This window comes from Mustela lutreola, chromosome 2, assembly GCF_030435805.1.
Source record: "Mustela lutreola isolate mMusLut2 chromosome 2, mMusLut2.pri, whole genome shotgun sequence".
NCBI lineage: Eukaryota > Metazoa > Chordata > Mammalia > Carnivora > Mustelidae > Mustela > Mustela lutreola.
This window is the reverse complement of record NC_081291.1, coordinates 128,960,602-128,986,979: the sequence shown is the minus strand read 5'-3', so window position 1 is coordinate 128,986,979 and position 26,378 is coordinate 128,960,602. Positions and strand designations below refer to the sequence as shown.

Sequence of the window (26,378 nt, the reverse complement as noted above, 5' to 3'; positions counted from 1 at the left end):
CAGTAAGAGCATTTCCTTGCAGCTGCGGGGCTTGGGAGAGCAAATGGACAGCAAGATGCACGTCTTTGCTGGTGACACACTGAAGTTGTTTTGCTCTGCAAAAACATGGGAAAATTCTGATAAATTCCAGATGATTTCAAAACACATCCGAGGGTCAGATATACAAAAGGCAGATAGCATCTAAACTAGGTAAGTACAAGTTGATGCATAAATCTCTATTTGGGTCCAAACATCTTGCAGATTGGAAGGCTCTAAATTTGACAATTCCCAGTTAGGGAGGATAAAAATTGAACTTTGCTGTCCTTAAACCCAAGCCATTATGAGAAGAGAGGGGTCACTCAAAGCTGAAGTCGAACGGCTAGTAAAAAGCAGAAGGAGGGGCGCCTGGGTAGCTCAGTGGGTTAAAGCCTCTGCCTTCGGCTCAGGTCATGATCTCAGGGTCCTGGGATAGAGCCCTGCATCGGGCTCTCTCCTCTCTCTCTGCCTGCCTCTCTGCCTACTTGTGATCACTGTCTGTCAAATAAATAAATAAAATATTAAAAAAGAAAAAAAAGCAGAAGGAAATGGGCATTATGAAGGAGCGTTCGAAAGGTTTTTAATCCAGTGAAGAGACTGGAAGAGCTGGAAAGACAAGAGTGTATAAGTGATACACATCATTGTGTCTGCAAGAGGTATTCATCTTCACAGCGTAGTCCAACATACCTGTTGTCTCTTCCCTATTTGCGGAAGACAGGCGCCATGTTGGTGCTAAAGTGGGGGACAGAGCAGCTTTTCCTTACACTCTACACCTGTGACCCACAGGTGTCAATATTCTCGGGGGTCATCAAGCTGGCAGAGCTGTATTTTATGCAGTTCACAAAGCTATTGTTTTCCCTTTTGTTCTCTCACATTTTAGTTTAAAATTTTCAGACCTGTAGAAAAGTTGAAAAAAGCATAGAGAACACTAACCTAACTAGTTTCACCAATAGGACTTTCTCTTAGATAATGGTCATGTCGTTCATACTCCCAAGATACTCAGCGTTGATACGCTATTAGCTAATAAAAAAAAAAAAAAGCCTACTTTATTATTTTTTAAAGTCTTTAGTTATTTAGGGAGAACAGGCAGAGGGGCAGAGGGAGGGAGAGAGAGAGAGAGACTCTCCAGAAGACTCTGCGCTGAGCCCACAGCCCCATGCGCAACTCGATCCCCCAGCCCTGAGATCGTGACCTGAGCTGAAATGAAGAGTGGGACGATCCACCCACTGAGCCACCCAGGTGCCCCAGAAAGCCCCAAGTGTCTCTGCAATATTTTATTACCTTTCGTGACATAGACAATTTTTGAAGAGTGCAGGCTAATGCTTTTTAAATGTCCCTGTAACCTGTATTTATCTGATTGTTTCTTTGTGATTAGATTCAGGCTAAAAACACTATGCACGTGATGCGGCATGCTTCCCTTGTATGAGAAGGCAGTGCTGTCTCTTTGTCCTGGTGTTGGTGATATCAAGTGTGATCACTTGGTTCAGGTGGTGGCTGCAGCATTCTCCATTGTAGAGGTCTCATTTTCCGTTGTGTTTGAGTCGGTTACCGAGTGGGGTTTAGCAGGGTGTTAATATTCTAATTTTGCATTCCTCTGGTCTATCTTAGATGGAATCCTTAGTCTTACACCCAGGTTTCTCTGGTGTTAAAGTTCATGCTCGGTCTGCTGCAGGAGCTCCGTCTCTATTATGTAAACAAATGAAGGGAGTCACCGGAAACTGCTGGGACCATAAAGCATTTTCATTTCATTTCTTGCTTAGAGCTCCATCCTTTTTCGTCTTGGCAAAAGCAGACCCTTTCTGGAACTTTGAAACCTACTTTAAAAAAAAAAAAAAAACCCAAGACTCTAGCACCTGCAGAGCTATTTCCAGGGCTCACATGTAAAGGAACTTATCTAAAGAGGTAGAGAGGGTCCAAATCAGCTTTTCTCCCTCAGTCAGCCTCCCTGACATTATTCCACCTCTCTTTTGGGGGGAGTGGGGGAGTCTAGATTATATTTCTTTTCTCTTTGTTTCTTTTTTTCCTTTCTTTTTTTTTTCCCTTCCTTCCTTCCTTCCCTTTTTTAGTGACAGAGCTGGATTGAAGAGTTTGGTGCAACTTCTGCCATTCTTTCTTGAGCAAACATTGCTGGCCCTCTTTGGGTAGGAGGAAAGGCAGGGTCTGCAAAGCAGTCAGCAAAGACCGTGACTCCACCACCTTCACGGAGAGTTGCAGACGTACCTTCCAGAGGTGCCAAAGGGAAGGCAGGGGCCCTAGAGTGGGGGCAGAAGGGGGCAGGGACCCTGTGAGCCTTGCTGGCTGCGAACACTGGGAACACAGACAACATGGTCGAGCTGAGAGGAAGCCCTGGTCAGAGGCAGAATGAGACTTTCTCTTCTTTCCCGATAGCTGCCCTCCCTGAAAGTCTCTATGTTTTGAGGAGATTCGAGTGGATAGATTCCTGCGTGAGGTGGCTGGGAAAACGCCCAGTGAGAATTCCCTAATCTACCTCTGTCCTTTCTCTTTGTCCCATGAAGGGGCAGGGACGCATCGAGTCATCAGTACGCTCTGGTTTGTGAGTCCCCGGTGGTGTCGGGGTTAGCCTGTCAGGGTTACAAACACTAGAAAAGCCCCCTCAGATTAAAGCACAAAATATTCTCCTTGTTTGCCATCTTTGTACTGTTTAACACGAGTATTTCAACAGTCTTTATTTTCCAAACATGCAAACAGGGGAGAGTGATCTGACCCCCAGTATATTGACATGTCACGTAGCTATAACCTTGAGATAAAAAGTAAAGGAAAAAGTCAAAACAGCCCAAACCAAATACTAACACAGACAAGTCTTTCTTCAGCCCAGACCCATTCCCTCTGTCACAGAGGAACACACGAGCATTGGCACACAGCGGTGTGGCGGACACATAGCTCAGCGGGGGTGGGGGGTGGTGGGCACAAGTGCCCAGCTGGAAGGTCTAAAGCCGGCATTCATTAATTCAACAAATGGGTATTAAGTATCTACACCGGGCCAGACACAGGTCTAGGCACTGGGAACATCTTACACATTGAGGGGATGCGTGAGGCTTGGAAGGCCTCTATCCTTGTGGAACCGACCTAGTGGCATGAGGAAGACAGAGAGAGAGAATGTACTCCTGCGGTGTCGAGAGGAGATGGGAAATCACAGCTAGAGCAGAAAGCCTGAGCTGCTTTCCTGGGTCCTGTACATCCAGGAAACCAATGGCTTCAAAATCGAGGTCCCACGGTGGAATGGCTACCAAAGGCAGAAAGACAGAAAGAAAAACAAAAAGCAGAGAATCTGAGAGCAGCTTCGCTCCTCACTGAACAGGGAAGAGTACTTTGGGAGCTGCATACGATGCAGTAAGATGGTAAGATGATGCCTAAAAGCAACGGTAATGACAGCTTCCTGTCCCATGTTGAAAGAACTCCAAAGATGGCCCGCCCTGTGTAACAATAAGCAAAGGACCATGATACAAGGCTCCATGCTAAGCATTTCACATGTATTGCCTCATTTACTTTTCTCAATCACCACCTAGTGAGATAAAAACTGGGTTTATTCCCATATGAAGAAACAGGCCTAGAGAGCTAAGTAACCTGCCCTTGCCCAAGGTCAGGTGCGTGGCAGATAATGGATCCCAGCTCTGTCTCATGCAAAAATCCATGCTCTAAACCACTATATTTCCATCCGTAAAATTAGTTTTCATCATCTCATTAAGGGACTAGGCATTAATATTGAACAGGAAAATTATTCAGATATCTTCAGAAAGGGGTCTGTGTTCTCAAGATACCGTCCTAGTACAGAAAAACATGTCCTAAGAGTCGAAAGCAAATACGTACCACTTTCTCAAATGTGTGAGAAATTAAGAAATCAACTTCTACAGTTGCTTAAATGTACATAAGCCCAACATCTAAAATTTGAATTATAATTCAAGAATGATTATAGATCTGTATTTTATTCGACTAATAAATTACTCCTCAAAGTTTATTTTACAACTACATACACATCCATCTTTGTCCTCTACTTGATGATTGAATTAATAGTAACATAAGGTAAAGCTGGTTTCATGAAAACAAGACAGAACTCCATAATGAAGCCTATGCCTCTTTGGGAATGAATCCATGTCAAAAATCTGTACAAAAAACTCAAAAATAATTGTAGTAGAATTGAACTTTGAAAGATGGGGAGAGATCTTGTTTTTGCTGTAAATCATCTAAATATAATGAAAAGTGATCAGAGTGCTTATTTTTACTTTGTTTTGTGGGAAATTGTGCTGGGAATGTGAATCTATTGTGCACAAAGGATGTTGGCTTTATGCTGGAACCGCCAGGCAGGTTGAGTTGAGAAACAATTAGCTCAGTCAGCAAGCCTTTGAATCTGATTAAGCCAGGAAGTGGGCACTCCCCACCACAGGGCAGAATGAAGGGAATGGAGGCGGTAATCCAAAACAAGGAATGATTTCTCTCTCTCTTTCTCACTCATTCACTCTCTTAGTAAACTAGTATTAGAATTTATTGTACCAAATTTATGTCAAGGATTATTTCATTACATGTTATTATCTTTGGTGAAACAAACAGAAGCTTGTTTCCAAGTAGATCAACAGTCCACATGTGTCATGGCTACTGTCTCTAAGAAACTTCTGTTTACTGAGGCTTCACATACCCTCATGTTTTGGTAACAAAACATCTTTGAGATCGAGGACCAAGTCACGGAGGAAAATGCAGAGCCTACACCAGGCTGCTGGCCGAATTCTCATTTCCCTGGGGGCTCTTAGTGTAGTCTCTGGAGTTATCACTTTCTTCCCTGTCTTTTCTTACAAGCTTTGGTTCACGGGATGGAGTGTCTGGATTGCTTGCCCCATCTGGAATGGAGCTTTGGTAGGAAAATATTTTATTACATATATTGGGAGAAGGAAGAAAGAAGGGAGGGAAAGAAGAAAAAGAATAACATGGTTTCCAACAATACGGAGAAGTCCAAAATCAACAGAAAATTAGAATTTACCGTAGAACGTTGATTTCCATTTGTTGCCTCTCAAATGTAGAATCTTTCTTGATATCATTTTATCATATATATCATCATGTGTACTATAATGAAATGCTGTTCAAGAAATTCTTAAAAGTTATTTTAATCTTCTCACCTTGGTATTCTGAGAAACTGAAATCTCTCCAGTAAAACTTGAATTTAGAAAAAAATGTGAACCATAAAAACATGTAAAAATGGAGAACAAAGAAAATAATTTTCAGACTAATGCTTTCCCTAGAAACATTGAGGTGTGTGGACCTGATCCACGATTTGCAGGCCCCAAATCTTAGTTTTCCCACAGTTGTCCTTGTGAGCAACTGTTTGAACTGAAAGTCATTCAAGAGGTTGGGTGAGGTACCTCTCCAACGTCGCAGTTCATTAGGAAAGGGTACATGGGCCAAGTACAAGTACAATGACTGCACCAGTGAAGGGTTGTTCTGGTACCCCAGCTCTCTGGGTCAAAGAAATGAACACATCTAGCCTTGTGAATAGATGTCTTCCATGGTGGTATGGTTTAAGAGGAGTTACAGAGCCTTGCCACAAATCCTTCTCTCATTGTTTCTTGTGCTGCCTGACATTCACCATCAGAGACTAGAGAATTTCAACTTTAGAACCTTTGATCTTTAGTTTTCTACTAAAATGTAGCCACTCTTTTTTTTTTTTTTAAGATTTTATTTATTTATTTGACACACAGAGAGAGCGCAAGCAGGGGGAACAGCTGTCAGAGACATAGGGAGAAGCAGGCTCCCCGCCAAGCAGGGAGTCCTAGGTGGGGCTCGATCCCAGGACGCTGAGATCATGACCTGAGCCAAAGGTAGACGGTTAACCGACTAAGTCACCCAGGTGCCCCTAAATGTAACCATTCTTAAGAAAGGCAACCTTTTAAGTCTTAAAAAAAAAAAAAAAAAATCCAACTTTAACTTTGATATCACCTAAAAGTAAGACCTTAGAACATATCATTTTTATCTATTTATTAAATAAATATGTATTGACAGCCTACTGCATGCTTGAGTTGCAATGGTAAAAGAAACAAACAAAAGGTCTCAGTTTTTTAAAAATTCCATCTAGTGGGGTTCAAGAATGGTGAGTAGATGGAGAAAGCAGAATGGTGGGAGTGTGGAAATGAACAAGGAAAGCGTGGGATGGTGTTGTTGGGTTTTTTTTCTTTCTTAATACATTCTTTTACATCTACCTCCCCAGTCTTCCCCATCTGCTCTTTTCCCCATGTCCTGCCTGAAGCCATACATTCATTCAAAGAAATATTTATTAAACATCTACTGGAGGGATGCCTAGGTGGCTCAGTCATTAAGTGTCTGCCTTCGGCTCAGGTCATGATCCCAGGGTCCTGGGATCAAGTCCTGCATAGGGCTCCCTGCTCTGCAGGAAGCCTACTTCTTCCTCTCCCACTCCCCCTGCTTCTGTTCCCTCTCTCCCTGCGTCTCTGTCAAATAATTAGCTAAAATCTTTAAAAAAAAAAAAAAAAAAAAGAATCTACAGGAATGCAAAGATGACAATTACATTTATCCAAGCACCTGCCACACTTTCCATTGATGACCCAGAGTAAGGAAAACCTTTTACATCAGGACCTAGAATGTACATAAATACATCTCTATAATTCTTTCTAGGTAAATAGATAGGTTTTGATAAATACATGTAACTAAATATTTATAACAAAAAGTTTCACAAAATAATATTTAGCCTTCTGTGTGAAATGAAGTCAGATATTTTTCTGTTCTATTAATTTTTTTTAACTCTGACTTCAGAACTGACCCAAAGTTAAACAAAACCACAATTAGAGTACAACTCTGTGTCCCTTTTTCTAAATTCTATGTCTGTCCCTGCTGTCTATCATAGAACATTCAATAGAGACTGAGATTTGATTAGGAGAAAAAAATATCGAATATAGGCTTGTTCTACACCACTATCTGTTTTATCGGTTAGACCCAGAGAAATGACAAGATCTGTGTCCAGGACACAGATCGTAGATAGCTATTTGATTTTGAGATTGAGGTATGGGGAGTTGGAATCCAAAAAAGTAAGACTGGGGAGATGGGGCCTACGTTCAGGTCCTGACTCTGACATTCTTGGTATATGGCCAAGAGCAGGACCCTCACGCAGCTAGTTCTTCATTGCTTTTACCTAGAACATGAGGAATTTTGCAGGTAAAGAGAGTCTGTGCGACACTATCCGCCCTGAGTTGTTCAGTGAGAATGACCAAATTTGAACAAAGCTTGTAAAATAAAGGGCTTTGCCAATTTTAAAGTTCTACACACATGCTAGTTGATACCATGCCTCTTGTTTGTGCTGTGATGGAGGAAAACTTCTACCCTCCAGTACAGGGAGGGCACCCCTTCACCTGGGGAATTCATTTCCTGCTTTCAGGGGGACAGAGGAGAATCAGTGTTCTTCTTGCATCTGTTGTTTCCTAAAAAACTTTAATTCAAAATAATCAACATGCTAAAGTCTCCTATTTGGGGGCCACCCACCCTGAATCCTATCAGGGCCCAATTTCTGTTCAAACCCTTCCTTCCTAACCTCTTGCCATCCGCTCATTTTCCCATTCTATTCCCCGAGGAGCAGCCAAGTTCCCCATCTTGTTACCTTCCGGGACCTCATCTTCCACCACTTACCCATCACACGTGCACCTTGTTGTGTTCAAACATTCCAATGTATGTTATTTGCCTGAGGACCTTTGCACTGTCTGTTCTCTGCCTGAAGCCTGTTCCCACACATGGCTTGTTCCTTAACTTCCTTTAATTCTTTGAAGTCATGTCACTTTTTCCTTGATGCCTTCCTTCATGACCCTCATTACCCGATTTAAAATTGTAAACCTCCCCCACACCTGGCATCCCCGATTTCTCATTCCCTGTTCTATTCTTTTCCCCATGGCCCTTATTGCCAGCTAATATACTATATAGTATACTTATTTATTGTTTGTTTATACCTCCCCCCTAAAAAGCATATATTATACAAGGGTGGGGATTTTTTTTTTCTTTTTGTTTTCTGCTATACCTGCAGCACTTGGAACAGAGTGAGCCACAGACTAGGTGTTCGATGAATCCTGTTCAGTAAATAGGGTTGAGTAAGTCAATGGGTCCCATGCCCTTGTACAAAATTTCTCACACCACTGAACTCTGATTAGGTTGCAAAGATGAAAAGTCAAGCTAGTATTATACTAAAGCAGGGGGGAAAAAAACCTCTTGAGAAGGAAAACAGTAAGAATGTTCACTCTTTTAATGATGTCTAAGCTTGGAACAATGTGGTTTTTTTCTTTTCCTAGTGAGTTTCCTAGCAAGTCACAGCTCCATCTGATCAGGGTCAACTTCAAAGATCTCTGACTCATTCCACAACCTTCTTTACTGGTCACTTTTGTGCTCACTTGTTCTGTTTTTAAAGATCTATTTGTTTGAGAGAGGGAGAGAAAGAGAGAGAGGACGTGGAGGGCAGGGCAGAGGGGGGAGAGAGAGAATCCCAAGCAGACTCCCCGCTGAGCTCAAAGCCAATGTGGGGCTCCACCTTACAGCCCTGAGATCATGACTTGAGCCGAAAATCAAGACTCGGACGCTTAACCAGCTGAGCCACCCAGGCGCCCCTACCAGTCACTTCCTACTTGCCTGCAGAGTGAATCTTCCTCTGGTGGAAAGACAAATTGTAAGAGACTCCTTGTCTCTTTCGAGGCTTACAAAAGATAGATTTTTACAAATGTTACAGAATTTTGTATTTGTTCAATGCTTTCCTTCCAGACTTTCTAAATTCTTCATAAATATTGGTCCTCAGACTTTCCAAGCTCTCCTCTGACAGCCACATGATAAGCAGATTTCCTATAATTTCTGAGCTAGGTGATTTAAAGTCATCTGCTGCTAGCAAGTATGGAGCGAGGAGACACAGCCTTAAGGACTGAGCTCTACTTGAATCCTGGAAAACGTGACTTGGCAGCTCCAGTGACTTAGTGGCAGGCAGCTGTGCTGCACCCAGAATCCTGCCTGGAGACGGGAACTTAGGAGAAGGGCCCCAGTGTCTTCCTCTGTCAGAGGACGGACTTGATTTCACCATCACTCAAGCTTCTTACAGCTTCAACAATTTTGTGATTGTCAGACACCTGATGGCCAGTTTTTCACTTGGGTAGCCTAAACTTCTTTTTTTTTTTAATTATTATTTTTAAACATTTTAATTTATTTACCTGAGAGAGGTGGGGGGCAGAGGAAGAGGGAGAAGTAGACTCCCTGCTGAGTAGGGAGCGTGACACGGGGCTCGATCCCAGGATCCCGAGATCATGACCTGAGCCAAAGGCAGGCACTTAACGGACTGAGCCACCCAGGCACCCCTAGATGTCCTAGGCTTCTTTAAGCTCAGCTTGTCCCCCCAAAATCATCTCACCATCATAAGCAATGATTTCTTCTCCTGACTTTCCAGGCTCTGAACCCAATTTCAAATCCTAGAGTGACTTCCAGTTCAATCTTTCCCTCCAGTTTAACTAGTCCTTCTCAAACTGTAATGTCCATAAGAATCACTCTGGGGATCTGGTTAAAATGTATCCTCTGGTTCAGTAAATCTGGGCGGGGGCCAGAGACTCTGCCTATCTCCGAAGTTTCCAAGGGATGCCGACGCTGCTGGTCCTAGGACTGTGCTCTGGGCAACAGTGCCCTAAACCAACCTACCCTCAGCCCCATTGCATCCAGTCCATTGCCAGCTAACTTTTATTCTTCCTGTGAAGCATATTTTTATGCATGCTTTCCTCTCATTCTCACTGTGCTCCACTTCCCACCCCACCCAGGTTTTACACCTAGATAACTAGCCAAACTGTGGGAACCCATTCATTAATGAGTTCTAAAATCAATCTATTGGGTAGCTAGCAGCATTTATAAAACATGGATAGGATAGAATAGAATAGAATAGAATAGAATAGAACCAGAGTGTATCATACATAATATATTTATGGCTTGGGCATGATGCAAAATATATTTCTTGCTATGGATAGAGGTTTAAAAAAAAAAGTTTGGATCAGGGGGCGCCTGGCTGGCTCAGTGAGTGGAGTGTGTCACTCTTAATCTCAGGGTTGTGGGTTTGAGCCCCATGTTGGGTGTAGAGATTACTTTAAAAAGGTGAAGTCTTGAAAATATAATAGCAAAGAAAAAAATTCATTCCAAGTCTGAAGACCAAGTTCCTACAGAGACACCTAGGCCTCCCTGCATCCGGACCCAACATGCACGTGACCATAGGCTTTCTAAATCTCTACTGCATCAATTCGACTCCTTCTTCAAGAACCTTCAGTGTTGTTTCATTGTCCAAACAAAGTTCAGATATGTCCGCCTGAATTTCCAGGCCCTTTTCAACCTGGCCCCACATGGCTTTCAAGCCTGATTTTCTACTGGTTTTGTGCCCAGAACCAGCTTTGTCCCGCATCGGGGAGCCTGCCTCACTGTCCGCAAAGCCTGCCTGCTGTGTTCCCACCTTTGCACCTGTTACTCAGGCTGTCCTTCCCCTTGGCACCTCCGCTGAAATCACATCCATCCTTCAAACCTGCTTTGACTCCTGTTTCCCCCCATGGGGGGTAATGCTTTCATCCGCAACCTTTCCCCACCGGCAGTGGTATCTTATCACTGGACTCTTCTCACACAGAAGGCACTCACTCTTTCTTGCCTCAATAGGTGGACGTTCTTCTCATCACGTTCACATCTGGACTGTAAATTCCAATGAAAGCTGGAACCCCTGTGCCTATCATTGTTACCTGGTGAGCTTGCTCACCTGACTTGCCTCTCTGTGGCTCACTTAAAAAGCAGGAGATCCCCATCATTATAAGGATTAAATGAGTTAACACATGGAAAGTGTTTAGTGTCATGCTTGGCATACAGTAAGCGCTCCATAAACGTTAACTGTTATGATGCTGTCGGCAGAGTGCCTATCGCATCCCTTGTTCGCCGTAGACCCACAATAGATGTTTGTAAGTGAATAAATTAGCGCCTATTAAAATGATTCCCCTGAAAGTTTCTATTTCCACTGTGACTGCTCCCCACTTCCTTCAATTCATCCGCTTCTGGGAACTGCGTCCTTTACGTGGGCAATTTAAAGATTCCATGGGAGGGCTCATGATTAGCGTGCAAGTACAGTGTTGGCAGCTCCTCTTACAAAACCCAAGTCTAGTCCCAGGAACTGCCCTGTGGAGCTGGCCGGTCAGAAAGAGCTAAGGGTGGAGAGTGCAGGCCCGGGCCTTCTGGCCAGGCTCATACTCCCCAAGCACCTCCTCCTGGTCCTTCCTGAAACCTGACTGCCCCGCTGGACCCAGCACTTGCCTCTCAGACACTACCTCTCGAATTTCCTTTTCCCACTTGACTTCTCTTCCATACCCTCAAAACTCTTCCTTTTACCTTCTTTTCCTTCTTCCTAAGTATAAGGTTAAAAAAAAAAAAAAAAAAAAAAGAGGGTGACTGGGTGGCTTAGACAGTTGTGTCACACTCTTGGTTCTAGCTCAGGTCCCCATCTCAGGGTGGGGACATGGAGCCCAGCATCCGGGGCTCCACACTCAGCAGGGGGGTCTGATGGAGACGCGTCCCCTCTGCCCACTGCCCACGCCCGCTTACATGTATGTGTGCTTGGGCACTCTCCCTCTTTCTCAAATAAATACATAAATCTTTTCTTCTCAAGATTTTATTTTATTTATTTGACAGAGAAAGACACAGCAAGAGAGGGAACATAAGTGGGGGGAGTGGAAGAGGGAGAAACAGGCTTCCAGCAGAGCCCGGGGCTGGATGCGGGGCTCTATCCCAGGACCCTGGGATTATGACCTGAGCCGAAGGCAGATGCTTAAGGGCTAAGCCACCCAGATGCCCAACAAATAAGTCTTTAAAAAAAAGAGAGAGACAAAAAAAAACAAATAAAACAAATAAAAAATAAATAAAAAATAAATAAAAAAAAGAGAGAGAGAGAGAGAAGAAAAGAGGAAAAGAAAGCAAGAAAAGGGAGGCTGTGACTCAGGGGACACCTTGCCCTCTGGCTCACGGTGTGTGGGGTGGGGGGGCTGCGCACCAGGAAAGATGGGTGTGCTGGCTCCTGAGCCACCACCGTCCACAGGGTGGATTTCACAGGTTACTGAATGGCACTCATACACCAGCCTCCTCCGTGAAAGATCTTTTCAAAGTTTTGTGTAAACAAAGCAAAACTCAAGCTGGCAGCGATGACAGAAATAACAGGCCACTGCCATCCCGCCGCATTTTTCAACTTTTGAAAGGAAAGCGACGGTTCACGCCAAAGTAGCTAAGGCAACCTGGAATCGAGGCACCTATAGCCATGCCAGCTATGGACTGGGAGTTACCCCAGCGCCGGAGTGTGTCCATCGCTCTTCTCCTGCTGGGTCCAGGGCTGCTCTCTCCCAAGGAGTGATGTGTGGGTGAGAGCGCGTTGCCTCCCGGAGCAGAGACCTGCCCCAGGCTCCGCAGCCCAGCTCAGGGGCTCTTTCTAATGCTCCCGTTTTGTCTGCTTCTGATGCAAGCTCAACCTCCGCAGGGTCCCTTGGAAACTTTCCTTTTGCAGAATCAAGCCAACCTCCTTTGCCTACAGATGCTCCTGTTTTTATCCACGGGAGTTTTATGGGTGGGCGATGCCACGTCTGGAATTTCAGCCGTAGCCACACGAGAAGTTTCGTGTGAGCGGACGCGTGTGTGCTTCTCCCACCCCACCCCCCATTCTCAAAGTCAGACATTCAAAATAAAATGTGTCAGGAAAATGAAAAGCAAACAAAACAAAACAAAAAAACAATCAACAACCAACCACCACCACAAAAAATACCGAGTGGACACAGAAGCTACGAAAGCAACATACCTCAAAACCATATTGGTACAAAAGGATTTTTCCGCTCAAATTGGTTGATACTATACATACAGTCATATTTATTTCTCTGCCAAAAGCCTAATTTGTAACTTGTCTTAGTCCTGCCCTCATTCGACATCTCGTTTCAGACACATCTCTTCCTGGTTTTCTTTCAACCTCAAAGCGTTCCTCGACCAGGAACAAATGATTTATGGGTCAGAAATAAGTGGTTTCCAAGCTCAGGGAACACAAAGGTCTTCATCAGACCCAGAGCTGAATCAGAGATGAGCCCAGAATTTTTTTTTTTCCATTTTATATTGCTCAATTCCGGTGACACCATTCCCTCCTTTAACTATTTTCATTCTGCACTTTGGGTCTTTTTCCCCTCAAAGGAGACTAAAACAACAGCAACAACAACAAAAACCAATGTCTTGTGGACACCACTGTACCCAGAAGGATTAAGGTCTCACCATGCATTCACTCTAATTATAACTTCGTTACTTGAGAACCAAGAATCACATACTTGCATCCCACCAGCAGGCTGAGGCTGCAGAATCTCGAAAGAAAAGAAAAGCAGACAAGAAGAGATAATGCCATTGCTGGGTGGGTTTTCAGGGCTCTGTGACATTTCCTCTCTGGTTCCTCCCATTTGTAATTTTAACAATTTGTGAGAAAGATGAACGATAGACAATGAATCAAACGAAAACATATGGCAAGGGTTATAAAGCGAGGCTTTTACGCCTGTGACACCTAACAGTAGTAAAGATTATAATTGCGATGGCAAAGACAACACAGAAAATCAAAAAATGAGCTTGTATGAATCATGTCTTTATGACACTGATGGCTTCCTTGCCTCATTGTCATCCCCGATGAGGAGCAGATCAGAGTCATAAATCCATTTAGCCATTTGCTGTTCTTTCTAGTTCATAATAAAGTTGTCAAACTGTGAGACGGATTGAACTCTTTCCAGAGATACATTCTATCATGGATATTATTCTTCCATTTTCTTTTCACAGGCCCTCACAACTGGTATACTTCTGCTGTTGGCTCACAAAGAGTGGACCAAGAGATACCTGGTAAATATACAGACACCACGGAGGATGATTGAATAGGTTTCAAGGTCAAATCTCTACCAGTTCAGGATGGAACATAGAGAACGTGATTTCCAATTATCATCGAATTCTGTCTAATTGATGCCTTACTATAATGGGTTTCAGGAGTAAACTGGGTGTTACACGGATAATTTTTATCTGATTTCTTCTCCAAACATTTTCTACAAGTTCCTGTGATTACTATAAATATTTAAGTGTTCTGATTTGGAAAGGACACCACTGATGTTAATGCTCTTGAATTTCATTTTGAATAAATGGACCCGTAGGGTTCCTCTGTTTTGTTTTTTTTTTTAAAGATTTTTTTTTTTAAATTTATTTGTCAGAGAGAGAGCGAGCGAGAGCAAGCATAGGCAGATAGAGTGGAAGGCAGAGTCAGAGGGAGAAGCAGGCTCCCTGCGGAGCAAGGAGCCCGATGTGGGACTCGATCCCAGGATGCTGGGATCATGACCTGAGCTGAAGGCAGCTGCTTAACCAACTGAGCCACCCAGGCGTCCCGGTTCCTCTGTTTTTAAGCATGTTTTTTTAAGGCTCACCTCCTCAGTTTGGGATGTCCTTCCAACGTCTCTGTTCCTTCTCCCCCTAAAAAGGATGAAAAGTCCATGATATCTTGCACTTCAATAGTATGGAGCCAAGTAATCCCATAGTATAAAGAGACTACCTGATCTGATCATAGATCTTCCCGTGGCTCAAACTTGAATATACGTGTGAATCACTGGGGAATCTGGTTAAAATGCAAAGTCTAATTCAGTAGATCCGGGTGAGGTGTGAGAATCTACATTTCTAACAAATTCAGGGGTTGTCAGTGCCGCTGAATCATGGACCATGCCCTCCCTGATTAGCAAGGTGCTAGGATAAGGCAAGGATCCTGTGTACTCCTGTTTGTTTTTCCCACCCCAGACTGGCTGTCAACATATGATACAAGCAAAATAAACACATGTTTGTTGAATGGAATTCATTTCATTTTGGGCCCAATTGGCTGATATGTCATTCTTCCATAGTGTAGATTCAAGAGGCGAACAAAAGACCTAAAAGGGAACGTTGTAATTCATTTCTCCTTAGCTTCCCAATAAAAGAGATTCATCCCTGACATCTTCCTTCTTCATATTGCCGAAAAGCTTTTGAAGAATTCAGTTCCCAAAGTAATGCTTTGTTTTTGCTTTATTTTCAGTGGCAAGCTAGTTTCATCTTTGTGATTCTGAGCATGATGGGATGTCCACTTCATTTTGCTGTAGCCTTGGAATCTGCTCTCCTTGGCCCATATTGCTTCTACTCGTTTTCAGGGATAGCAGGGACTGATTACGTTGGTTATGCAGTTGCCTTTCCTTTTCCGTATGCAAGCTTCCCATCAGCTTATGTGGACCCGCTGCACTATGAAGAGTACCACCTGACCCTTCAAGCCTTCAACCTGTGCCTGAGCTTTGCCATGTTCTGTGTGTCCTTGACAGTGTTCGTCAAGCTTTCTGCAGGACTGATCTGGAAGACACACACGTAAGTTTCCAGAAAGGGAGAACCCATTCTTAGTCCTGAATGCTAAAATGGAAAGTCTGCCATATTAGTTCTTAATCTGACTCTCTTATTTATCATTGTATCTCGTATAACCAAAACTTTCTCACCCTTTCTACTTCTGCCCCAGCAGAGAGGCTGATCTATACCAACATCAAATTTAGCTTTCTTACTTTTTCCCTGGATGGCTAAGAATAATATTGATAATATGATAGCAATAGAAATATGAACTGAATGTTTACTCTCAATGTCCTTCCCATTTTACAGATAGTAGACTGAGGCTAAGAGTTTATGTAATTTCCCCAAGGTCACACAGCTAATGAGCAGTAGGGCCAGATTTAAAACCCAGAGCTATTTCTCATAATAGGACAGATTTATCCTAGGCCCCCTTGTCACTCACCTTGTACCCTCTCTCCTCTGCTAGATCACCAAGATGTGTGGATCCGGCCTCCAGGAGGGTTAGAACAGAACCACTGGGCGAGATTTCTGATTTCAAATTCCTATGTCTGATACTGGGTCACTCCATTATGAGTTGAACAGCCTCCTCCGGGAAAGAGATATTTACCACAACAAACTCTTCTACTGGCTTTATGATTCAAGTTAGTATTATATTAAGGCCAGGTGAATTTGGGTTATGCTAGCCAATTTTTTCCCCAGTTTGATCCTATCAACACAAATCAGCAAAGTTGGAAGACAAGAACTTGGCACTCTCTATACCTTTTGTGGTCAGTCTTGTCCTCTTCAACTTCTACATAAGTCTGCAAAGGAAATCCTGTACATTCCTAGGAACAGAGTTGATTTTACAAGGAGGCCTACTGAGAATTGAGGTTAGCAGACAAAAATTACCTCCCCTGCTATACTGCCGGTGCATCTAGGAGTTTAGAATGTAGAGATTTCTCCCTGGTAAGGACCATCCCAACTTTTTAAAGCCCTTTGTTAAAATGAACATAAACCCAGGAGAATCATACATTAAAGCATTGGTTACCTATAACCCCTTGGCATGCATAGCTAATCAGACAATTGGCTGCCATCTTGGACATGACACCTGAGGTTTAATGTTGGCTAGAGAGCAGAGAGAAAAGAATGAAAAAAATATCCTTAGAGCTTGGTAAGTCAGCATCATGGAAACCCAATAGTGAGGCCATCTAAAGTGCCTGGAAAGAGAAAAAATTAATTGAAAACAGAGCAAAGTTCTCCAACTTCAGAATATCGCCTTCATCCACCTTGCTCAGAGTAGGTTCTTGGTGTGTGATTTCTAAACTAGGGATAGGATACAATACAACTACAATATATTTCTCAAAGTGGATCAATGACATCAGAATCGCCCATGGATCTTGTTAAACCATATTTCTGGCTTCTGTCCTGGCCCATTCTTTTTTTTTTTTTTTTTAAGATTTTATTTATTTATTGTTTATTTATTTGACAGAGATAAACACAGCAAGAGAGGGAACACAAGCAGGGGGAGTGGGAGAGGGAGAAGTAGGCTTCCTGTCAAGCAGAGAGCCCGATGTGGGGCTCGATCCCAAGACCCCAGGATCATGACCTGAACCGAAGGCAGATGCCCAATAACAGATGCCTGACCTAAACTGAAGACAGACCAGGCGCCCTGAGTCCTGGCACACTCTTAGGGCAGAAATGTTGGGCTTGAAATCAGGGAATATGCATTTTTAACACATGCCCCAGGAGATCCTGGTGAAAATTCTCTTCCTAGCGCAGGATTCTCTTAGTGTAACCTCTGGACAGAATTTCCATTTTCCCCTCTGTGTAAAATGCAGCACTAGTTTGGGTAAGAGTTCTCAATAAATTTAATAAACAGCAAATCTTTGGTGAGCACTTTTGGATGACCTGACACCACGTAATCCATAATGGTAGCAGCTCATGTTTCATTAGCAAGGATGAGTGGCTGACACAATGGGATAGGAGTTTCTGTATTAATAAATACACCATTGCCCCTGAGCACAGAAGGAGCATGTGCAGCTTGACAAGCCTTTGTTACCATGTGGGACACCTTGGTGGCTCAGTAGGTTATCTGACTCTTGATTTCAGCTCAGTTCATGATCTCATGGTTGTAGGAGAGAGCACCACGTCAGGCTCTGTGCTCAACATGGAGTCTGCTTGAGATTCTCTCTCTCCTCCTCTGCCTCTGCCCCTCCCCCGACTTGCGCTCACTCTCTCTCTCTCAAAATAAATAAATAAAATCTTTAAAAAAACCCCACAAACCTTTGTTACTATGTTACCATGTAGAAATCTCAGCTATATGAGGTGCAATTTCTAGAAAACACACAACTTTCTTAGAAGAAACGGCAGGTCACTTGTTAGGATATAGAATTCCACATGGTGATTCTACCTTTAATGAGCCTCCATGTAGATATATTGTTAGGTTCATGCTGAAAGAGATAAGCAACACTTTTAATTTTTATTTATTTTTAAATGTTTTATTTAAATTCAATTTAATTCACATAGATTGTATGGTTAGCTTCAGAGACAGAATTCAGTGATTCATCAGTTGCAAACAACGTCCCACGCTTGTTACTTCAAGTGCCCTCCCTAATGCCCATCGCCTATCAGGAAACTCGAGAGCTATGCACATTTGTAAAAAAGGAAAAAGTGATAGTTTGATGGAAGATTTGGAGGAAATTATAATTGTACTGTTTTATAGAACAATTTTTTTTCATATCTGTAATAGTCAATATTATGATGGATAATATTCTTTTCTAGGAATTCTTCTGTAAGTTCAGAAACAAACCAAGCACTCCCTTAGGAATCACCTTTCATTATTTCTCTGCTCCCTGTGCCTTTTCAGTTTAGGAGAATTGAATTGCATCCCCGTCAGCTCAAGCTATTATAACAAAATACCATAGACACGGTAGCTTCGCCAACAGGTTTATTTCTCTCCGTGCTGGAGGCTGGAAGCCCAGGGTCAAGGTACCAAGATGGCTGGTCTTTGCTGAGGCCTCTCTTACTGGCTTGTGGAAGTCAACTCACTGTGTGCTCACCTGACCCTTCCTGTGCCTGCTCCTGGACAGAGATGATCTCTGTCTCCATCTTATAAGGGCACTAATCCTATCATGGGAGTCTCCTAGTCATGACCGCATTTAAATTAATTACTTCCCAAATAACTTACCTCCAAAGACCATCCCAGTAGGGATTAGGGCTTTCACATATGGATTTGGGAAGGAAACACTAACAGTTGATAGTATCTCATTGAAGGTCACACAGTATTGGTGTGTGAGCGTGTAGTCATTTGATACCCAACGAAAACCACAGTGAGAAATGCTTGAAAGAGGCATAAAGGGTGTTATGATTTTGATAAAAGCATTATACTAGCACTACAGACTGAATGTTTGTGTCTCTATGAAACTCCCAAACACCCACTGTGATGGTATTAGGAGGTAGGGCCTTTGGGAGATAGATTTAGTGAGATCAGGAGCGTAGAGCTCCCATGATAAGATTAGCTTTCATGATGCCCTTATCAGAAGGTGAGGAGGCCAGAGTTCTTTCTCCCCCCTAGGTAAGGAGACAGCAAGAAGGTGGCCATCTGCCAAATAGGAAGAGGGTTCTGACCAGTTGCTGAATCTGCTGACACCTCGATCTTGGCCTTCCAGACTCTAGAACTGTGAGAAATTGTTGTTTAAGCCACCCAGTCTATGGTAGTCAGTGACAGCAGCTCCAGCTAAGACCGCAAGCCCTTCCAAGTTTCCAGGGCCTCACGGGAAGAGGTGGAACTGGAAAAGGAACGCGAGCCCCCCTTGTGTAGCTCCCTGCAGCACACTGAGGTGACCTTCTCGGCTGAGGACTCAGGGCAGGGGGCAAAGAGCACTCCATAGAATTAAGTCGAGAAACCAAAACGCAAAACAACCATAGCCCAAATTGTCTACATTCTTGGTCCAGTAAGTAATAAAGGGATGGGAAAGGAAAGAATTGGGACACCAGACGCGCGGCAGCTGTGCCCGCCAGCTACTCTGCCCCTCCCCCACGGAATGGAACGGCTCCGTCTGTTTTCCTTTCATTATTCATTGTTATGTTTGGGGTTTTGCTTTTTTTTTTTTTTTTTTTTTTTAATGAAAGGGGAAAGAAAATATTTTCCCCCTTATCATGTGATAGAGTGGTTTTCTTTCTTTTTTTTTTCAATGAATTGAGAAATATTTACTTTCCATAAAAGATGTAGGTAAACCCTTTAAAGAGTTCAAAAACATATGAGGACAGAATATTTACCAACGGAGGAGGAGCCTCTTCTTCCAAACAAAAGACAAATTTGCAGAAATACACCAGCTCCAAATCTTCTAGCGAACGTACCGGGTATCATTAGCAACAGAAATGCGTTTTGAAACAAATTCATCTTCAACTCTCACCCTAAGGGCTTGAAACCTCATGTGGGGCTTTAGCAAGTTCTCTCTGGTGCTTCTGGGAACTAAATCCCGTCTGGGAGAGTCAAGTCAGCCTCAGGGAGGGCCACATAATAGTCAGAATTCACTGCATTTCTTCCTCACAAGTCCTTTTCTGTGTCTCCTCAACATGGTCAACAGAAAAATCAGAATCTAGAAAAATAATTGCAATTCTGGACATTAGTGTTCCCTCTATCTCACTGTGTCATCTGGAATAAGAATGGTGGGGACGTGAGCCCGCGTAGGAGCAGAGTAAGTGGAGGTGCTATTTATGGGACAGTTACTACTTGTCAGGTGCTTTCCCTCCTCCTTCCTTCCTCACAACCCCACAAATCTCATCAGCCCCGTTTCACAGATGATGACGTTGAGTCGGTCAGGTGGAGTCAGGATTCGCTCCCTGTGTCAAAGGGTCTTAGACAGTGTTTCTTCAGCTTTACAGACTCAAAGTGGCTTTGTGTAGGCATGCTTTTTTTTAAAGATTTTATTCATTTATTTGATGGCAGAGATCACAAGTAGGCAGAGAGACAGGTAGAGGGAGAGGTGGAACAAGGCTCCCTGCTGAGCAGAGAGCCCAACTTGGGGCTCAATCCCAGGACCCTGGGATCATGACCTGAGCTGAAGGCAGAGGCTTAACCCACTGAGCCACCCAGGCGCCCCTGTAGGCATGCATTTTGTGGGCAGTCTTTCTTATGTTTCTCACAGACAAAAATTAACTCACGTATAGAAATGGAAGCTATTTTTCTTCCAGGGTATTTTCATTTCGTTTAATCAGTGAGATGGCACCAAGGGTGATAGCGACTTACGAAGAGAGGAAATGAGACCAAAGTTGTCGATTGTGATGTATTAAAATTAGCTCGATATTTTGTCAAAGCAGAAGCAATAAATAAGGAGGTAACTAGACAACTTTTTTCTCAGTTTTTACTTTATAATCATTGTGAACATCATGTTTTCCTTTTGACATTCAGTCAGTTTAATCTTTTAATACAAAATATTCTACTGGGTTTTTTCCCCCTCTTCCTACTTTTTTTTTTTTTTTTAAAGATTTTATTTATTTATTTGTAAGAGAGAGAGTGAGAGCGAGCACAGGCAGACAGAGTGGCAGGCAGAGTCAGAGGGAGAAGCAGGCTCCCTGCGGAGCAAGGAGCCCGATGTGGGACTCGATCCCAGGACGCTGGGATCATGACCTGAGCCGAAGGCAGCTGCTTAACCAACTGAGCCACCCAGGCGTCCCTCCCCCGCTTCCTACTTTTAATCTAAAATGGTATTATTATGGGGCCTCTGGGAGACTCAATCAGTTAAGTGTCTACCTTCGGCTCAGGTTGTGATCTCAGGGTCCTGGGATCGAGCCCCTTATCAGGTTCTCTGCTCAGCGAGGAGTCTGCTTCTCCCTCACACTCTCCTCTGTGTGCTCTCTTTCTCTCTCAAATAAATAAATAAAATCTTAAAAAAAAAACCACACACAGAAGAAGTTTTGGTTTTATAAAAGGGTAGAAACTTGAGGAGAAATCAGAAGACTCCATCCTCTATAATCATATAAATTCAGTTTCAACAAAGAAAACTGAATTAATACCTAGTGAATAGTTCAGAATGGCCGTAATGGTGCTAAGATGTGAACAGGAAACCATTTAGCAAAGTAACAATGTTGGTTGGACATTTTGCACTGTATTAAGTATCCAGGAGAATAAGTACCCAGGGGTTGTTACTGGGTGTTACCCATTTCATTCTGTGTGAGAGAGACACAGGAAAAAGTAATTAAGATAAAACACAATGAAGGCCATGAGGAGTAAGGAATGACACGATGTTACTTCTCTCCCAGACTAGCCCTATAAGCCAGGGACTGTGGACAAGGCACAAGGACAAGACACATCAGTAGTTGTGGACTTGAACTTCTTCATCTTTAAGGCAGCCGGGCTTGGTCATGCACATCCAAAGAACTTTCCAGCTCTGTTTCAGTCTGTGATTTCCTTCCTTCCTTCCTTCCTTCCTTCCTTCCTTCCTTCCTTCCTTCCTTCTTCTTTTTCTCTCTTTCTCTCTCTCTTTCTTTCTTTCATTCAGATTTTACTTATTTGAGAAAGAGTACAAATGATGGGGAGGGCAGAGGGTGAGGGAGAAGCAAACTCCATGCTGAGCAGGTAACCCAACATGGGGCTCTATCCCAGGACCCTGAGATCATGACCTGAGTCCAAGTCAGACACTTATCCAACTGAACCACCCAGGAGCCTCTCTATCTACAATTTTCAAATAAAACTTTATTCCATTGGAGAAGATTAACCTTCAGAAGGGAGGATTGTTGGTAGCAAGGAGTGGCTCTTTTCTTGTCCCAAACCATGCTGATGTGTCGCTGGAGTACATCACACTGCCTTTACTCTGCTAGCTCAAGAAGTAATATATGCTAACAATATTACTCAAATGAGACAGGTAGGAGAGTTGTTACAGATACACAGATCACTTTAATTGCTTTAGAAAAACAACTTTCTTTGCTCACTATTCAATCTGTTGGGGCACCTGGGTGACTCCCACTCTTGATTTGGGCTCACGTCATGATCTCAGGGTTGTGAGATCAAGCCCATGAAGGTCTCTGCACTGAGCATGGAGCCTGCTTTAGAGTCCCTCTCTCCTTCTCCTTCTGCCCTTCCTGGCTTGCACCATTCTCTTAAAAAAAATAATAAATTCAATCTCAGATCAAACCAACCAGAATTGTCTTGTTGGCTGTCTTTCTTTTTTAATTATTCAAGTATAATTAATACACAATGTTATATTAATTTTAGGGTATGATATAATGATTCAACAACTCCACATATTTCTCAGTGTTCAGCAAGGAAGTGTGCTCTTTGTACTCTTGATCCCCTCTATCTATTTTCCCCATCCCCCCAACCGCCTCCCCTCTGGCAGCCACCAGTTTGTTCTCTGCTTAAGGGTGTTGTTCTCTGTTTTTTTCGGGTGTCTCTTTTTTTTGTTTATTTCTTCTGTTTCTTAAATCCAACATATGAGTGACATTGAATGATATTTGTCATTCTCTTATTAGCCTATTTTCCTTAACATTATACCCTCTAGGTCCATCTGTGTTGTTGCAGAACTTACCATTGTATTTCTAAATGAGTAAGGAACTTCAAACTCCAGTTGATTTGCAAAAAATATTGTTCCAAATGTTTATTTTTTCTCTGGTTTCATATGACTAACCTAGAGTCATGGATTAAAAAGAAAGCTGCTACTTAAAGCAATAGAATTACTTGGCACTGGCTGGTAATTAGAGTCTATTTGAGAAGAGGAATATCTTGGGTTCACTAATATGTGACTTTTCTCTTGTCATGTGTTGAGGAATATGGCTCCAAAGCCCTAAATATAACATTCATTGTTTATACGTGCCTCTCAACATTTACTGAGCATATATTATGTGCCAGATATTGTGCTAAAGGCTAAAGGTAGAGACAGAAGTGTGAATAAGGCGTAGTCTCGTCTCCACTGACTTACAGGAACTGAAGGAAAATGTCCCCTAGGGCAGGAGGACCAAGAGCCCAGATGAGGACTAATGAAATGTGAATTAGATAGCGCTAATGGGCATGGAGAAGAGGTGATAGATTTGAGAGATATTTAGAAGGTAGAATCAACAGGACTTACACCAGTTAGCGTGTGGGATGAGGAAGGAGCCCAGAGAGATGTAGAGGGGTTTCTTGACCGTGAGAGACAAGACAGAGTGATTGGATTTTATGTGTGAGTCCTACTCTTGTCACTTAGGATTAATTCAGTTTCACATCTTATCATTTATAAAAAGCCATTTTAAGAACCTAATAGAAGACATCAAGAGTATTTCTGCCTGGGATTCTAGCAAATGAGGTTCTGAGGCTTGCTTGCCACAGGACACTCCCTGGCTTTAGTTAGTCACGTATCAGTTACAAACAACACATTGCTTTGAGTTCATAATAAACCTAGTGCTGAAGAGCATGGGCCATAAGACCATTTCAATCTAGGCCATATTTAACAACTTACCTCTTCTTTTCTTCTACTCATGCACTCATGGCAAAGATTGCCAATGAAAACCTGTACATAGCCAAGCCCAATGGAGTCTTTTCAGTCTGCATATTCCTTGACCTCTCCACCGCCTTTGAAACTATTGATTGCTTTCTTCATGAAATCCTCTCCCCTTTGACTTCCACACATCACTGGCTTTGGTTTTCTTCCTTCTCCAGTTTTTCCTCCTCAGTCTACCCAAAGGCTCCTTTTCTCTGCTTACTTCTTTAAGGCTGGTGGCCTCAGTTATCATCTTTGGGCTGATACCTCACACATCCATATTTATAGACCAGTCCCTTCTCCTGCTCTATTGAGCTCTACATCGGACTATTTTCTGGGCACTTTCCTGGGTGTCCCACACACACACATCAAACTCACGATGTTTATAACGGAGCTAATCATCTCTTTGTCCCCACCACCTGCTCGTCTTCCTGTATCTCCAGCTCAGTTGCCAGCACTCATGACACTCAGGACAAGCCTAAGACCTAAAGTCATCCGTGACTCCTCATACCTCAGTTGATCACCACATCCTGGCAACTGCACCTCTTAAATATTTATTCACCGTGTCCCCCTTTCTCTGTACTGACCAGGCTGGTCCTGGTTCAGCGCTCTGTCTTCTCTTACTCAGATATCTTTGCTTCCAATCTCGTCTTTCTTAAGAAGTATCCTCCGCACAGGCTTTAGAATCAGCTCTCCCAAGTTCAAATCTGTTCTTATTACTTCCCTGTGGAGTAATAGTAATAGTATAAGTCATAAATATTATCTTATGCTAATAGTAGAAGTAATAAATATTATCTTATTACATCCTTCTGTGGTTCCCCATAACACGCAAGATACAGCTAAGCTCCTTCATGTGATATCCATGTGGGTGCAACTCCTCTCCAAGAATCTGGACTGACAAAGGTGAGCAGAAAAGGTGGGACTGGGAGTGTGGGGGTCAAAAGAGTAGCAGAGTGGTAGGCTGCAGTACTAGAAGTCACTTCCTAGCCATAGCTAAAATCTTAACTAAATACCTATGTCAGGAATATTGCAAATTTAAAAACAATCCACACATCGCAGGGGAATTTACTGTGGTCATGGAATCCAAGAATTTCCAGGAAGAGAAACAGAAAAAGTCGATTTGAATTTCCATACCGAGGAATGGTACCTTATCGAGGAAGCACTGCATTCGACATTATTTATGACACATGGAGAACCTGATATGCCATGGTACGTTTGAAGTCAGACACTTTGAGGTTTAATTGTTTCCTCCATCACCTACCATCTGAGTAGCCTTGAACAAATCAATATTGAACCTCTTTGTGCTGGCGAGACCACACATACCTCACATGTTGCCAAATGAAATGGTGTATAATGACTTTTAAGAACCTTACACGGGTTGGGCACTTGATAGCTGCTCAGGAAATGCTTGTTTTCTTCCCCTTACTTCTAATCAAATTAAAATTCTTAGCTCTCATTCGAAGATTTTAGAAAGTTCCCTCTAATCTTCTGTTAATTTTCTAAAAGCTTCAAACCAACCCAAACTAGACAAAACAAATAGCAAATGACCAAAAAAGATAGTCAATGGAGAGAGCCCTCACTTCCTTAGACAGTCCCTGCCCACAAAAGCAATAGTTCTTCTGAATTGTTTTATGCTTATGGCAGATATTTTATTACACATCTATTTCTTTTTTATATCTTTCTACCACCCCCCTCCACCAATATCACCAATATTGTTCTCTCTGGTGATTCCTCTTAAATCCTTAAGTGGTACCATGGTGCTGTTACTTGAATCATCCTTCATTGGGCTCCTGTGACATAAAAAAGACTAAATTAAATGTCAAAAGTGACACTCTATTTTCGTTGATAAATTGTAGAAATAAACACTAATTTTTCTTCTTCCTAGGGTCAAAAGAATAGACAATAAATTTCAAGCAGCATTCCTCTTAAATTTGTTATATTTGTGGCCATTATTTTGAAATATTTGCAAAATAATTTTTTCTTCAAACTTTTTCTCTATGTTCTTATGAAATAAAAATTGAAATAATTGTACATTGTAGCCTTTTTAGATTGTTAACACCATTTTTTCTGATTTACCTGCTATGATTTTTTAAATGGAAATTTTATCATCATTGTCATAAAATTTTAGAATCTGAAATATAAATTCACAATGAATGAATGTTTTCTTTAAATTCCTTTCGTCCCTGTGTGGTGTTTCAATAAACTGTCAGTCTATATTACCTAAACTAAGGAACCATTTTTCTCACCATTTCTTCATTGCCATTACCAAGGCAACTATAGATCCTCAAATACAATTAAAACGTGGAAGTGTAGCCATAATGAGAAGGGCCTCCTGCGGTGGGGGGGAGGGGGAGAGAATGACCCTTCCTTCTGGCCCCTCTGTAGCTTGTCTATGGCACTCATGACAGTTTAATAGTTAGAAGGGACCTTAGCTGTCCTCTGGGCCAACTTCTCATTTTAAGTCCCAAGATCTAAATGTCCCTGACAGCTGAACCATTCCCAAGAGGCAACCTCATTCAGCTGTTTCATGGCTCTAAAGGT

The 26,378-nt window shown here is 42.6% G+C and overlaps 1 protein-coding gene across 3 annotated transcripts; it reads left to right on the top strand.

Annotated features, from left to right (window-relative positions):
* Positions 1-4,702: 4,702 nt before the first annotated feature.
* Positions 4,703-26,015, top strand: TMEM212 (transmembrane protein 212). 3 transcript variants are annotated; one of them, XR_009351013.1, is made up of 5 exons: positions 4,703-4,881; positions 13,846-13,905; positions 15,110-15,429; positions 24,671-24,740; positions 25,723-26,015. XR_009351013.1 is itself a non-coding variant. In XM_059163472.1 (4 exons), the coding sequence occupies exons 1-4, from the start codon at positions 4,723-4,725 to the stop codon at positions 15,978-15,980; spliced, it is 651 nt and encodes a 216-aa protein (XP_059019455.1). In that variant the 5' UTR covers positions 4,703-4,722; the 3' UTR covers positions 15,981-21,250. The 3 variants fall into 3 exon arrangements, 1 of the variants encoding a protein (XP_059019455.1); XR_009351012.1 differs by having other exon boundaries at positions 24,897-26,014; XM_059163472.1 differs by lacking the exons at positions 24,671-24,740; positions 25,723-26,015 and adding an exon at positions 15,869-21,250.
* The last annotated feature ends 363 nt before the right edge of the window (positions 26,016-26,378 follow it).

Coding starts and splice junctions, on each gene's coding strand:
- TMEM212 (XM_059163472.1), top strand. CDS start 4,723: ATGCAGAGCCTACACCAGGCTGCTGGCCGAATTCTCATTTCCCTGGGG. Junction 13,906..15,109: donor AGTGGACCAAGAGATACCTG/GTAAATATACAG, acceptor CTTTATTTTCAG/TGGCAAGCTAGTTTCATCTT. Junction 15,430..15,868: donor CTGATCTGGAAGACACACAC/GTAAGTTTCCAG, acceptor CTCCTCTGCTAG/ATCACCAAGATGTGTGGATC.